This window comes from Carcharhinus amblyrhynchos, chromosome 30, assembly GCF_965287045.1.
Source record: "Carcharhinus amblyrhynchos chromosome 30, sCarAmb.v2.hapA, whole genome shotgun sequence".
In the NCBI taxonomy this organism is placed as follows: Eukaryota; Metazoa; Chordata; class Chondrichthyes; order Carcharhiniformes; family Carcharhinidae; genus Carcharhinus; species Carcharhinus amblyrhynchos.
Window position 1 is genome coordinate 21,814,363 of NC_137353.1, and position 15,472 is coordinate 21,829,834.

The 15,472-nt window shown below is 47.2% G+C and overlaps 1 protein-coding gene across 1 annotated transcript in view; it reads right to left on the bottom strand.

The window, feature by feature from the left end:
• clcnk (chloride channel K) overlaps positions 1-15,472 on the bottom strand; it is a 57,438-nt gene that overhangs the window by 10,579 nt on the left and 31,387 nt on the right. Inside the window, exons 10-16 of the mRNA XM_080215051.1 lie at positions 15,178-15,262; positions 14,309-14,482; positions 13,159-13,228; positions 10,217-10,327; positions 8,469-8,682; positions 6,119-6,252; positions 2,965-3,062 (exon numbers count right to left, since the gene is read on the bottom strand). Coding sequence (XP_080071177.1) covers positions 2,965-3,062; positions 6,119-6,252; positions 8,469-8,682; positions 10,217-10,327; positions 13,159-13,228; positions 14,309-14,482; positions 15,178-15,262 — 886 coding nt within the window. The remainder of the gene's footprint in view (positions 1-2,964; positions 3,063-6,118; positions 6,253-8,468; positions 8,683-10,216; positions 10,328-13,158; positions 13,229-14,308; positions 14,483-15,177; positions 15,263-15,472) is intronic.

Below are 15,472 nucleotides of genomic sequence, written 5' to 3' on the forward strand. Positions count from 1 at the left end.
CAAATAGGAGGCAGAGAGTGGGGGTCAATGGGTGCTATTCGGATTGGCGGTTGGTGACTAGTGGGGTGCCCCAGGGGTCGGTGCTGGGGCCTCAGCTATTTACCATTTATATAGATGATCTGGAGGAGGGAACCGAGTGTAGGGTGTCGAAATTTGCTGATGACACCAAGATTGGGGGAAAGGCAAATTGTGCGGAGGGTGTGGAGAGTCTGCAGAAGGATCTAGATAGGCTGGGCGAATGGGCCAGGAAATGGCAAATGGAATTTAATGTTGGCAAGTGTGAGGTGGTCCACTTTGGTAGGAAGAATGGTAGGAAGGACTATTACTTACGTGGCGAAAAACTGCAGCAGGCGACGGTGCAGAGGGACCTCGGGGTCCTTGTGCATGAGTCGCAAAAACCCAGCCTGCAAGTGCAGCAGGTGGTCAGGAAGGCGAATGGGATGCTGGCCTTCATAGCGAGGGGGATTGAATATAAAAGTAGGGAGGTCTTGCTGCAGCTGTATAGGGCATTGGTGAGGCCGCAGCTGGAGTACTCTGTGCAGTTTTGGGCGCCGCACCTGCGCAAGGATATTTTGGCCCTGGAGGGAGTGCAGAGGAGGTTTACTAGGCTGATACCGGAGTTGAGGGGGTTGAGCTATGAGGAGAGGCTGAATAAACTAGGCTTGTACTCGTTAGAGTTTAGAAGAATGAGGGGAGATCTCATTGAGACGTATAAGATGATGAATGGGATGGATAGGATAGAGGTGGAAAGACTCTTCCCGCTCAAAAAAGACAGTAGGACTAGGGGGCACAGCCTCAAGATAAAGGGGGGGCGGTTCAGAACGGAGTTGAGGAGGAACTTCTTCACTCAAAGGGTGGTGAATCTCTGGAATTCTCTGCCCGTTGAAGTGGTGGAGGCTGCCTCGCTAAATATTTTTAAGAAGCGGGTTGATGGGTTTTTGATAAGAGAGGGGATTAAGGGTTATGGGGAGAGGGCGGGAAAGTGGAACTGAGCCACGACAGATCAGCCATGATCTTATTGAATGGCGGGGCAGGCTCGAAGGGCCAGATGGCCTACTCCTGCTCCTATTTCTTATGTTCTTATGTTCTTATGACTTCAGTCACCAATAGGCACTCAGAGCAGGTGATGGAGCTATGCTAGGCAAGAGACAAGACAGAGCGGCACGGTGGCACAGTGGTTGGCACTGCTGCCTCACAGTGCCAAGGACCCGGGTTCAATTCCTGACTTGGATCATGGAACCCATAGAATCCTCACGGTGTAGAAAGAGGCCATTTGGCCCATCTAGTCTGCACCGACCTCAATCCCACCCAGGTTTTATGCCCATAACCCTACTTACTTACCCTACTAACTCCCTGACACTAAGGGGCAATTTAACATGGCCAATCAACCGAACCCACACATCTTTGGAGTCACTGTCTGTGTGGAGTCTGCATGTTTTCCCCACGTCTGCATGTGTTTCTTCCGAGTGCTTCACTTCCCTACTACAGTCCGAGGATGTGCGGGTTAGGCTGATTGGCCATGATAACTTGCCTCTTGGTGTCGGGGGGATTAGCAGGGTAATGGGGTCATGGGGATAGGACCTGGGTGGGATTGTTGTAGACTCAATGGGCCTGATGGCCTCCTGCACTGTAGGGGTTCTACGTAGGGAGAAAGTTCTGAACAATCTTTATTAATAAATCCTTAATGAAGTTTGTGAAAGTGCATTTTACACAATGACATTGTAAATTTGGATTTGTTCTTCATTGTATAGCATACAGGTGACGCAGAAGCACAGCCAGGTTCACTGTGAGGCTCGAGGCTACCTTAGATCTTTATACTAATGAGGGAAGAGAAAAAGCAGCAGCTTGGACCTGTGAGCTTTCCGTCACAGACACTTTTTTTTAAAGTTCAAGAAATATCGAGGATAATAATTGACTTGCTGGAAGGTCTCCAGCCATGGAAGGTCATTTGGTATTCTTGTTAAAGTTTATTTTTAGAATTTTGGTCTCAGATGCCAACACACACAGAGTGAAACCTTCCTTTTAAATCTATGTAATTGCCAATTCCCGATAAGGATATCTCTAATCCAGGCTTAATCGTGATTTTTTTTCTTTATTCTTTCACGGGTTGTGGGCATCACTGGCTGGGCCAGTATTTGATGCCCATCCCTAATTGCCCTTGGACTGAGTGGTTCACCAGGCCACTTCAGAGGGCAGTTAAGAGTCAGCCACATTGCTGTAGATTTGGAGTCACGCATTGGCCAGACTGGGTGAGGATGGCAGGCTTGGTAATGGCAACACAGTGGCACAGAGGTTAGCACTGCTGCTTCACAGTGCCAGGGACCTGGGTTCAATTCCGGCCTTGGATGACTGTCTGCGTGTAGTCTGCATGTTCTTCCCGTGTCTGTGTGGGTTTCCTCCCAGTGCTCTGGTCTCCTTCCACAGACCAAGGATGTGCAGCCTAGGTGGATTGGCCATGCTAAATTGCAGCTTGATGTCCCTAGAAGTGTAGGTTAGATGGATCAGCCATGGGAAGTGAGTGGGGTTACATGGATAGAGTGAGGGAGAGGGCCTAGTGCTCTCACAGAGTGTGAGTGCAGACTTGATGGGCCAAATGGCCTCTTCTGCACTGTAGGACTTCTATGGTTGCCTTCTCTAAAAAACATTAGTGACAATTTGTGATAGTTGTCATGGTCGCCATCACAGGGACTAATTTTATATTCCAGATTTATTCATCAAACTTAAATCCCACTGGCCGTCGTGGTGGGATTTGAACCCATATCCTCCAGAGCAATATTCTGGACTTCTGGGTTACTAGTCATTTAATTGACCAGTTACTGACTCGTCATTTAGTGACATTAGCACTGTGACAGCATCTCCCCCCCAACCCTCCATAGGCAGCAAAACATTTTATTTTACTATAGAGTCATATGCTCCTGAGGAGGCCATTCAGCCCATCAAGCCTTTGTCCAGCAGTTTGCTTACCAGCTGTGATTTGTCCTTGTGGCATTTCTCTTCCCTGTGAGCCTGAAGGAATTTGATAACCTCGTTCCTTTGAACTGATCCCACGAGCACCATGGATTCTATCAAGAGAAACAGAATTCCTGCTTATACTCAAGGATAAAATGCCTTCTGGAGCATTCTTGTGCCAGGGCAGCTACAGAAAGTGTTCTCTGGAATCTTCCACATTTGAATTGTAACGTGGAATTAAAGAATTCATCAAAAGTGTGAAATAATGGCCAGTGTCCTGTCTGTGGGGAGTCTGCGCGTTCTCCCCGTGTCTGCGTGGGTTTTCTTCAGGTGCTCCGGTTTCCTCCCACTGTCCAAAAATGTGCGGGTATAACGATTTCAGTCAGGCCACTGAGGTTGGTCGATTGGAATATGAACTCCCTGATTGAGGAGTCAATTGATTGGTCAATCAGGGAGTCTTTTCCTTGTATTTAACTGAAAGTGTCAGTTCCTCTGGGCTCCCAAAGGTAGACTGCTGATTGATAGCACTCTGTGTACTGCTGTTGGAATTGTAAATAAAGGGATTTTGGTGAAGGAACTTCTGCCTCTGAAGACGTATTACAGCGGGTTAGGTTGATTGGCCCTCAATGTCAGGGGGATTAGCAGGGTAAATATGTGGAGTTACAGGGATAGGGCCTGTGTAGGATTGTTGTTGGCACAGGCTCAATGGGCCGAATGGCCTCCTTCTGCACTTTCGGGATTCTTCTACAGAAAATGGGAAGGAATTCTTAGTTCAACAGCACAAGAATTTTCAGGTGCAGGTAAAAGTCCTTCACCCCCAATAAACCTATCCTATTTTCAGGGAACAACTCCCCACCACCACCACCCCCCCCCTCACCCCCCCACCTCTGTCTAATGGGTCTTAAAATTTAGTCTTATTTCTTTTCCATGTGGAATAAAGGACAAATGAACTTCAGAGAAGTCCATTGAACAACCTGGTGAAAAGCAGTCACTATGGTTCTGGGATAAGGAAGTTCCTGCCTATTCAATGAGGAATTGACAATCCATCAGACAGTCTTAATCATGTGGTGATCTTGTCCTTACAGCTTGCATACTTACAATGCTGTGCACGCAACCATTCGAGAAAGTTGCTCATAAAAGCTGACTATTACAGTTCAGAGAAAATGCGCATGGTGGTACAGTGATTAGCACTGCTGCCTCACCGCGCCAGGGGCCCTGGTTTAATTCCCGGTTTGGGTCACTATCTGTGTGGAGCTTGCATGTTCTCCCCATGCCTGTGTGGGTTTCCTCCAGGTGCTCCGGTTGCCTCCCACAGCGCAAAGACGTGCGGGTTCGGTTGATTGGCCATGCTAAATTGCCCCAAGATGTGTGTAGGTTTCCTCCCACAGTCCCAAAGACATGCTGGCCAGGTGCATTGGCCGTGCTAAATTCTCCCTCAGTGAACCCAAACAGGTGCCGGAGTGTGGTCTTAGCAACCCCTAAGGAGGAAGTTAACCAGGGTTCCTGCTGCTGGTTGCAATCCCGCAATGCTTACCGAAAATGCATTGTATAACGAGAACAAAATGAGACTTGGCTGTTATATCCCCAAAGCCAGTTGCCTCGGGGAGCCTCTTCATTAAGGTTAATGCGTGAATCATTGTCACTTGGTGCCTGAGGGCCACAGCTCATTGTGAGACTGAGGGTTGACACAGTGATTAGCATTGCTGCCTCACAGCTCCAGGGACCCGGGTTCAATTTCGGCCTTGCGTAACTGTCTGTATGGAATTTTTCCCCGTGTCCACCGGGTGCTCCACTTTCCTCTCACAGTACGAAAGACTTGCTGGTTAGGTGCATTGGCCACAGTAAATTCTCCCTCAGTGTATCCGAACAGGCTCCAGAGTGTGGCGACTAGGAGATTTCACAGTAAATTCATTACAGTGTTAATGTAATCCTATTTGTCACACTAATAAATACACTTTAACCTTAAAACTTGGGAACAGATAAAAAGAGTAGAAAACAATGAGTTCTAGTTAGAGAGCGACAATTGGAGGTGGGAGGGAATACTGATTGAGAGTGGGGGTGGCACAGGAGCTGTTGTGGGAAGAACTACTTCACAATGTTAATGACCTGAGTAGAGAAATCTTTCACGCAAATTGGTTGGATTTGCAGAGATACCAAACCAGGGTTATTAGATAGTGAGGAGACAAGGCAGAAATTATAGAACCATAGAATCTCTACAGTGCAGAAAGAGGTTATTCAGCCTATCGAGCCTGCACCGACAACAGTCCCACCCAGGCCCTATTTCCTTTACCCTACATATTTACCCAGCTAATCCCCCTGACACTAGGGTCAATTTAGCATGGCCAATCAACACAACCTTAGACTGTGGAACAAAAGCAGAGCCCCCAGAGGAAACCCACACAGTTACGGGGACAATGTGCAAACTCCACACAGACAGACAGTCACCCGAGGCTGGAATTGAACCCAGGTCCCTGTTGCTGTGAGGCAGCAGTGCTAACAACTGTGCCACTGTTGACTTATAGATTGGGTTAATATGAGTGGGCTTAGCACTGACTGCATTCAATTCATACCCATGCAAACCACTGCAGGTGGGAAGGAAAGATGAGCGACGTACATATTCCAGCAATTGTACTGAAATAACGAGGGATGAAGCTGATAAAATGTCTAACAGAGGCTGAAAAGTAATAAACAAAGTCAACAGGATGTCAAAGCAGCCATAGAGATCAAAGAATGTCATGTTCAAACTGTACAATGTTCACACCAGAACAAAGCTTGAACCTTCTGTCCAATTCTGGTCACCAAGAAACAAAGTGATATTTGAGCATAGGAAGCTGCATTGAGCAGAACCAGAAGGTTGGTTTGAGTTCTGAGGAATTCATGGAGAGACGCTGGAGAAGAGATTACTGCCCTGCTTGTGCAGCCTGGGCTGCTGACTGCATTGTCCCAAGGATTCGAGGGCCATCTGTGAACGCTCAGCTTGGAGTCACCTTGAGTGATCATCTTGGGGAAATATAGAATGATGTTGGAAATCGTCACGTGTCAGAGTTGCCCAATGCAAAGGTATCATTCACAAGTTCAAACGGCCAACAATCCGAAATGAGAGTCTGTCACTGGCAGTTTAGGTCAGAGTTCTTTAATCAAAAGTTTGCGCAATGCTAAAGGTAATTACCTGAGTTCTCTACAATGGGATACACAGTATCAGGACGCGAGCTCACCAGTCGCAGGATATCGCTGTAGCTGAAACTTTTGTCCAAACATGTGATATTGGTGTTCATGAACTCTTCCACCGTCACCTTGTAAGAGCTGAAGAATAAATTGATATTATTACAGCAAGATTCTGTCTCGGGCTGTTCCAATAAAGGTAACAGGATGAAGTTAGAATCACAGAATCCCTACAGTGCAGGAGGAGGCAGTTTGTCCCATCAAGCCTACAGCGACCACAATCCACTCAGACCCTATCCCCGTGACCCCACATATTTATCCTGCTAATCCCCCGACACTAAGGATTAATTTAGTATGGCCAATCCACCTAACCTGCACAACTTTGGAGTATCGGAGGAAACCGGACCATCCAGAGGAAACCCATGCAGACACAGGGAGAACATGCAATACTTGGTAAATACTTATTGTTCAGATGTCTATGACAGGAATGTGTAAGAAGAAATATCTCAGAAAGGACGACATTGGGCAATTTGGTTTAGAGCACATCTGTCTGTTTGGTATCTTCACACAAACACATTTTTCCTATTGGCAAACAGTGGATAAGAGCTGATACGCTCATTAACAAGTTGTTTGAATTTCCCCAAGATGTGACTGTCCATTCAGTGACAAATAAGAGGAGGCCATTTGGCCCATTGAGTCTGCACTGACAACAATCTTACCCAGCCCCTATCCCCATAGCCCCATGCATTTACCCCAGCTAGTCCCCCTAACACTAAGGGGCAATTTAGCATGGCCAATCCGTCTAACTTGCACATCTTTGGACTATGGGAGGAAATTGGAGCACTCAGAGGAAATCCATGCAGACAGGGAGAGAATGTGCAAACCCCACACAGACAGTGACCCGAGACAGGAATTGAACCCGGACCCGTGGTGCAGTGAGGCACATTGCTAACTGCCGTGCCATCGTGCTGCCCCATCTGGGAAAGGGATTTGAACCCAGAGTTTTGGTTCAGAGGCAGAGGCCCTGCTGAGCCTCAAGACCTCCTAGCTCCCTTGCTCTGGCACTGCCGCAAGCGAGGAGGGAGAATTTGAAGCTCAGCCACATCTTCATTCACTGCAGTGGGACCAGAGAATCCTTCTGGTGTGAACAGCCAGAGAATTCCACCTGTATCGTTGGAAAATTTCAAGGGTATGTTTAACCCCCAAAAATAGCTAGGTTTACGTTGGGTGGCCCATTAACATTTTTTAAATCTTGAATCCAACACTGACACATTTCGAACCGACCCACCTCTGGAGGTGCAACAGAGGAACGGGCAACCAAACTGCTCCCAGGCTGGCTATTTTAATATTATAATGAGGTGGAATTCCTCATAATCAAAATGTCTTCCTGGTTTCACCATGGCTGACTGGGCCCCAGGAAACCTAACAACTAAAGGGATGTGAAAATCGTTTCATCAGAAAAGCAAATGCCTTTACAGCACTGCTTGTGGGTCTAGAGCAGCAAGGGTGCTTCCTGCCAGGCCACCAAGCTTCCTGCCTGCTATTGGACACGTCCTGGGATCAGAGGTTGAACACCTCCCCCACTTGCCCAATTCACTCCCCTCACTCCAACATCCAGACACACCTCCCCCACCCGCCTCCCCCACCTGCACCCCCCCCCCCACCCCCCCACCCCACCCCACCCACCCTCCTCCCACAGTCTCTTACTATCATTAACCCAGCTGTGGACTCCCTCCCTGATATTGGCTCGTGGCCTCTTCCAGGGCCTTCCCCACCTGACAAGGGGGATCAAGCCTATCATTGAGGCAGGCTTCTGGTTGGGGGGGGACGTCCTTAAAAGAAAAGACAGAAGTAGTGACATTACAACAGATTCAGCTTCTGAGACTTCACAGAATCATACAATCCTACAGTGCAGATGGAGGCCATTCAGCCCATTGAATCTGTACTGACTACAATCCCACCCAAGCCCTATTCCTGTAACCCCATAATTCCTAGCATTTACACTGGGTAGACCCCCTGACACTAAGGGGCAACTTAGCATAGCCAATCTACCTAACCCGCATGTTTTTGGACTGTGGGAGGAAACCAGAGCACCCAGAGGAAACCCATGCAGACACAGGGAGAATGTACAAAACTTTACACAGACAGTGACCCAAGCCAGGAATCGAACCCAGGTCCCTGGCGCTGTGAGGCAGCACTGCTAACCACTACCACCTTGCTGCCCCTTCCAGCTAAAAATCTAAACCCAGCCGAGTAAATATCAAGATCTCAGTCTTTTTGCTCCACACCCGTTGTAACTCAGCACAGCCATCGGACACCCCACCAAGAACCTACCGACACACGGGGGTGATACAAACCCAATGTCAACACTCCGTATTTTCGGTAAATATGGCAGTTTCTTCACAATGATGGTTCCATCGTAGAAGGAAGGCTGGAATTTCTGGGCTATGGCGTTTGCCACGAGGACAGCTAGTAGAACGGGTAAGAAATGCGCCATCTGTCCTGTCAGCTCGAATACCAACAGCGCTGTGGACAGCGTGTGGGTCACCGCTCCGGAGAATGCTGCTGCCCCTGCCAGGATAAAAAAGGATTTGCCCCATATTATTTGAGCTTACAGAAGAGAATATAGCGGCCTATCAAAGCCGAATTGGAAACATAGAAACTAGAAGCAGGAGTGGGCCATTCGGCCCATCGAGCCTGTTCTGCCATTCATTGTGATCATGGCTGATCATCAAATTCAATATTCTGATCCCACGTCCCCCTCATATCCCTTGATCCCTTTAGTCCAAAGAGCTATATCGAGCTTCTTCTCAAAATCAGATGTTTTGGCCTCAACTACTTCCTGTGGTAGTGAATTCCACACATTCACCACTCAAGACTATAGAGATTTCTCCTCACCTCAGTCCTAAGAGGTTTACCTCAAACTAATACAATAAATACACCTAAAGTGGCAAAGTTGTGCCTGCGTGCCATAATGACCATTCATATCAATGTAGGCTGTACATGTTAGCGAACAACAAGGAGAGACAGCTTAAAGTTTATTTATTAGCGTCACAAGTAGGCTTATATTAACACTGCAATGAAGTTACTGTGAAAATCTCCTGGTCGCCACACTCAGGCACCTGTTCTGAGGGAGAATTTAGCATGGCCAATGCACCTAACCAGGACGTCTTTTGGGCTGTGGGGGAAAACTGGAGCACTCGGAGAAAACCCATGCAGAGACAGGGAGAATGTGCAGACTGCACAGACAGTGACCCAAGCTGGGAACTGAACCCAGATCCCTGGTGCTGGGAGGCAGCAGTGCTGAACACTGTGCCACCGTGCCGAACGCCTTTCACTGTATCCCAATGCGTGTATCAAATCAGATCAGACTGTGGGACGGAGCTAGAGCACTCAAAGGAAACGCACTTGTGGCCTCTACCAGAGCTTTCCCCACCTGACAGGGGGCAGTCAAGCCTATCGTTGAGGCACGCTTCTGGTTGAGGGGGGCATGTTTGAAAGAAAAGTCAGAAGCAGTAACATTACAACAGATTCAGGTTCTGAGTCATCATAGAATCCTACAGTGTACATGGAGGCCATTTGGCCCATCGAGTCTGCCCCAACCTCTATCCCACCCAGGCCCTATCTCCATAACCCCATGCATTTACCCTTGCTAGTCCTCCTGATGATAAGGCACAATTTAATATGGCCAATCCACCTCATCCCAGGAACTCCGTGAAGCTCCTTCAGCAGCACCTAAGCAGACTCCGCACAGATAGTGACCCAAGCCGGGAACTGAACCCGGTTCCTTGGCACTGTGAGGCAGTAGTGCTAACCACGATGCCACCGTGCCGTCCTAATACAGTGGATACCAAGGATACGGTGACACACATTACACATAATCCAAGAGGATCATCATTCACTGGCACAGCTCCCAGTACGGTGGGAAAATCTTCCGACTCTGCAGATCCATACAGAGCAATAGGGCTGCGTGTTTAGACAGCTTGCCCGCTGCACTGGAAGCCAGTCAGTAATCTTCAATCCCACAGAATGGATCTAGAAACTTGCACAGTAAATAGATAACACAGTGAACTGCTTTGGGATTGCATGACCAGGACATACTTGCCTGCAAGGGCGTATCCCCCTGGGATTATCGGGTTCAGAATGCCTTCTGACTTGATGCCATTAGGAAATATAAGTGCCACAACTTCTCCTACTAAACGACCTATCACTGCACCTACAACACAACATGCAAAGGATAAATGTCAGGGCTTTATAATGTATTACTTATACAGCACAATAAATCCTAGATTTAAAGTTCTCCTGAGCCCACCTTTACATGTTCCCCATGTGTACCCATCCTGGAGCAGGCTCCATGTCTATAATCACTCAGGAGGGAAGCTGTACATCTCCTGATCTATAATTAACCCCGAGGACACACTTTACAGCCTCTGGTTTATGGTTACCTAGGGAGAGACGACACATCCTCTTTCTCTATAAATGAAACAGCCATCTGTTCATGACTTCACTGTTTTATTCATTTACATGATGTCAGCATTTATTGCCCCTCGCTAATTGCCCTTGAGAAGGTAGTGGTGAGCTGCCTTCTTGAACCGCTGCAGTGTCTGTAGTGCAGGTACACCCTCAGTGCTGTTAGGGAGGGAATTCCATGATTTCTGACTCAGTGACAGTGAAGGAATGGTGACATATTTCCAAGATGTGGAGATGCAGGCGTTGGACTGGGATAAACACAGTAAGAAGTCTGACAACACCAGGTTTAAGTCCAACAGGTTTATCTGACAGCTGTTATATGCTCTGTCTGAGGCCAGAACTCTCCATTCACCTGACGAAGGGGCAAATCCCGAAAGCTTGCGAGTTTACTATCAAATAAACCTGTTGGACTTAAACCTGGTGTTGTCAGACTTCTTACTGACATATTTCCAAGTCAGGCTGGTGATGAAGGGGAAAATTTGGTGTTGGCATTCCCAGGTATTCGCTGCCCTTGTCTTCCTGGATGGTAGTGGTTGTAGGTTTGGAAAGTGCTGCCTAAGGAGACTCGGTGAGTTCCTGCAGTGCATCTTGTCGATAGCACACACCATTACTGCTGTGCATCACAGTGGAGAGAGTGAATGTTTCTGGAAGGTCAAATGGGCTGCTTTATCCTGGATGATGTCAAGCTCCTTGAGTGTTGTTGGAGCTACACCCACCCAGGCCAGTGGAGAGTATTCCATCACACTTGGCCATTGTAGATGGTGAACAGGCTTTGGGGAGTCAGGAGATGAGTTACTCACTGCAGGATTCGAGCCTCTGACCTGTTCTGGCAGCCACAGTATTTATATGGCTGGTCCCTTCAGGTTCTGGTTCATGGTAACCCCAGGATGTTGATGGTGGGGGATTCAGTGATGGTCATGCCATTGAATGTCAAGAGACGATGATTAGATTCTCTCTTGTTGAAGGTAGTCATTGCCTGGCACTTGTATGGCCCAAATGATTTTGCCACTTGTCAGCCCAAGCCTGAATATTGTCCAGGCCTTGCTGCATTTGGACATGGACTGCTTCATTTTTGATAGTGATGATATTTCGATAGCAGAAGTATCTCCAGAGACAGTGACAGGGTTTCATTGCAAAACTTGTGTGAAAAGGATTCACTCATTCCAGGCCAGATCTGAGGGTTAAACCATGATTACACCCTTATATTGTCACAAACTGTCAGACTGAATGATCATGTCTTCATTACAAATGGTACCGGGGTTTACATGGATCACTCACATCCTTTAGGGAGGGAAATCTGCTGTCTTTACTCAGTCTGGCCTACATGTGACTCCAGAACCACAACAATTGCCCTCTGAAATGAGCTGGCAAACCACTCAGTTAAAGGGGCAATTAGGGATTGGCAACAAATGTTGGCCTTCCCGGTGATGTCCACATCCCATGAAAGAATAAAAATAGGAAAAAATGACCCAACTCATTCTACTTACAGGGAGGTTATGCCAGAACTCTACAAAACATTAGTTAGGCCTTGGCTAGAGTACTAAACACAGTTCTAGTCACTACATTGCAGTAGGGATATGATTATACTCGCGAGGGAACAGAGGCGATTTAGTGGATACTGCCGGAAGGGGAGAATTTTGGTGATGCAGGAAAGATTGGATAAGATATGGCTGATTTCTTTGGAAAAAGGGAGGCTTAATTGAGATGTACAAAATAATGAGGGGCCTGGAGAGGAAGGGGAGGAAGGACTTAATTCCCTCAGTAGAGCGATCAATAACCAAGGAGCAGGGATTTGAAGTAATTGCCAGTAGGATTGGGTGGGGGGGGGGGTAGGGAGTTGAGGAGAATCTTTTTCACTCAGTGAGTTGGAGAGAGGGGAAGGGGAGATTGTGGATCTCACTGCCTGAAAGGGCTACAGACAGAAATTCTTATTGCATTTAAAAAAATACTTGGATATGCGGTGCTTACAGACCAGGAATTGGAAAGTGGGATTAGCCTGGATCTTGGCCAGCACAGCAATGATGGGCCAAATGGTCTCTTTTCTATTTTCTGTGTTTCAGAATTTTTTTGTTATTCATTTGTGACATGGGCATCACTGGCTGGCCAGCATTTATTGCCCATCCCTAGTTGCCCTTGTTCAGAGGGCAGTTCAGAGTCAACCACATTGCTGTGGCTCTGGAGTCACACGTAGGCCAGGCCAGATATGGATGGCAGATTTCCTTCCCGAAAAGGACATTAGTGAACTCAATGGGATTTTCCGACAATGGTTTCACGGTCATCAGTAGATTCTTAATTCCAGATTTTTTTTATTGAATTCAAATTCCACCGTGGCAGGATTCGAACCCGGGTCCCCAGAAACATTAGCTGAGTTTCTGGATTAATAGTCTAGCAATAATACCACTAGACCATCACCTCCCCTGTAAGAGAGTCAACCAATTGCAAATGCAGCAACAACTTATTATTTTAAAAATGTATGGGTTCAGATTCAGGTGGTTTCAAGATAACTTGATTTTAAAGCCTTACTCTGTCCTTTGCATTTAGTTCACACCAGAGGGATGATTTATTCTCTGAACTTACCATAAATAAGCACTGGCATGAAATACCCAGCTGGCATTGGCACTGTGGTCGCAAGGATCAGCATCCAGAACTAGAGGCAAGGGAGAGACAATCAGTCTAGCACAAAACCCCCATCAGGTTTTGTTTACTGTTGTACGTCCAGAGCTATGCCTGAAGACTGTTCTTAAATGCATGTATAACTATACTCCTGGCTACTGAAGTATTAAAAGTTATTTATTAGTGTCACAAGTAGGCTTACATTAACACTGCAATGAAGTTACTATGACAATCCCCTAGTGGCCACACTCCAGTGCCTGTTTGGGTACGCTGGCAGCATGGTGGCACACTGGTTAGCAATGATGCCTCACAGTGCCAGGGTCCCAGTTTCGATTCCTGGCTAGGGTCTCTGTCTGTGTGGAGTTTGCACATTGACCCATGTCTGCGTGGGTTTCCTCCGGGTGCTCCAGTTTCCTCCCACAGTCTGAATGCTGGTTCGGTGCATTGGCCATGCTAAATTCTCCCTCAGTGTACCTGAACAGGTGCCGGAGTGTGGCAACTAGGGGATTTTCACAGTAACTTTGAAGTAAAGTGAAACTTATTTATTGATCACAAGTAAGGCTTGCATTAACACTGCAATGAAGTTATTGTGAAATACCCCTAGTCGCCACACTCCGGCGCCTGTTTGGGTCAATGCACCTAACAAGCATGTGTTTTTGAACGTGGAAGGAAACCGGAATACCTAGAGGAAACCCACACAGACATGGGGAGAATGTGCAAACTCTACACCGACACTGACCCAAGCTGGGAATTGAACCTGGGTCCTTAGCACTGTGAGGCAGCAGCACTAATCACTGTGCCACCGTGCCACCCATTGCAACTTCATTGCAATATTAATGTTAGCCTACTTATGACTAATAAATAAACTTTAACTTCACTGCGGCAGAATTTAGCATGGCCAATGCACCTAACCAGTACGTCCTTCAGACTGTGGGAGGAAACCGGAGCACCCGGAGGAAACCCACGCAGACATGGGGAGAACACGCAGGCTCCACACAGACAGTGATCTGAGCCGGGAATCGAACCCGGGTCGCTGGGGCTGTGAGGGAGCAGCTCTAAACAATGCTTGTGTCAGCAACTAAAGATGAAGTGCTCAGTGAAAGCCACACCTTACCTTCATGAGTAAGAAGAACAGGAGAGTGCCAAAAAAACTGAAGGATGGATGGCACCATTCAATCCACAGATTGTCAGGATCGACTCTGGCCTGGATGTTAAATGTTGCATTCTGGGAAAGCACACCCCAGGACCGGTGATCAAAGAGGGAAGAGAGAAGTTCCTTCATGGTTAGCTGCAGAGGGAACACAGTCAGAGATTATCCTTTCTACACAGAAGACATTCCGCCTTTTATAGATTTAGAACAGCGGGAAAATTAGACCTTCTGTTTGGCTGAGAAAGCCTGAGTATCTGCCTTATTCCATATATTATCTCAAAGTGGATAAAGGCAAATTACTGAGGGTGCTGGAATCTGAAACCAAAAGAGAAAAAGCTGGAAAATATCAGCAGCTCTGGCAGCATCTGTAAGGAGAGAAAAGAGCTGACGTTTCGAGTCCAGATGACCCTTTGTCAAAGCTCAGCTGAAATCAAAAGAGAAAATGCTGGAAAATCTCAGCAAAGGTTCAAAGGGTCATCTGGACTCGAACCAGTGTGGAGTTGCTGGCGTTGGACTGGGATAGGCACAGTAAGTAGTCTCACAACACCAGGTTAAGGTCCAACAGATTTAGCTGGTAGCACAAGCTTTCCGAATGCTGCACCTTCATGAAGGGCCAACACTCCAAAAGCTTGTGTTACCAAATAAAGCTGTTGAACCTTAACCTGATGTTGTGAGACTACGTACTGGACTCGAAAAGTCAGCTCCTTTCTCTCCTTACAGATACTGCCAGCCCTGCTAAGATTTTCCAGCGTTTTCTCTTTTGGTTATGATCTAGAAGCAAAGCTGTATCTGATTACAAGATTGAGACATGCTTCATGTTCAAAAATACTTACCCTGCATGCCATGAACTGGCCCAGACTGCCAGGGAAGGTGATGGATGCCAAGAGCAAGGTTACAAGCCCCGCGTACACTGCCTTCCTATTGATAGAACATTGTTTGGGTATTAGCTCATGTCTCATTCATTACCCTAAAAAGGTTTGAACAATCAAATCAACAAACTGGCTCGATCAAACACTCAAAACAGTCGCTGTCCTGACGCAGTAATGGTGCAAGTAAACAGAGAGGGACAGATGATCTGTCAGAGAATTATTTTCTACAGAACGTGTGCTTTGGCTCTCACTGTGACTG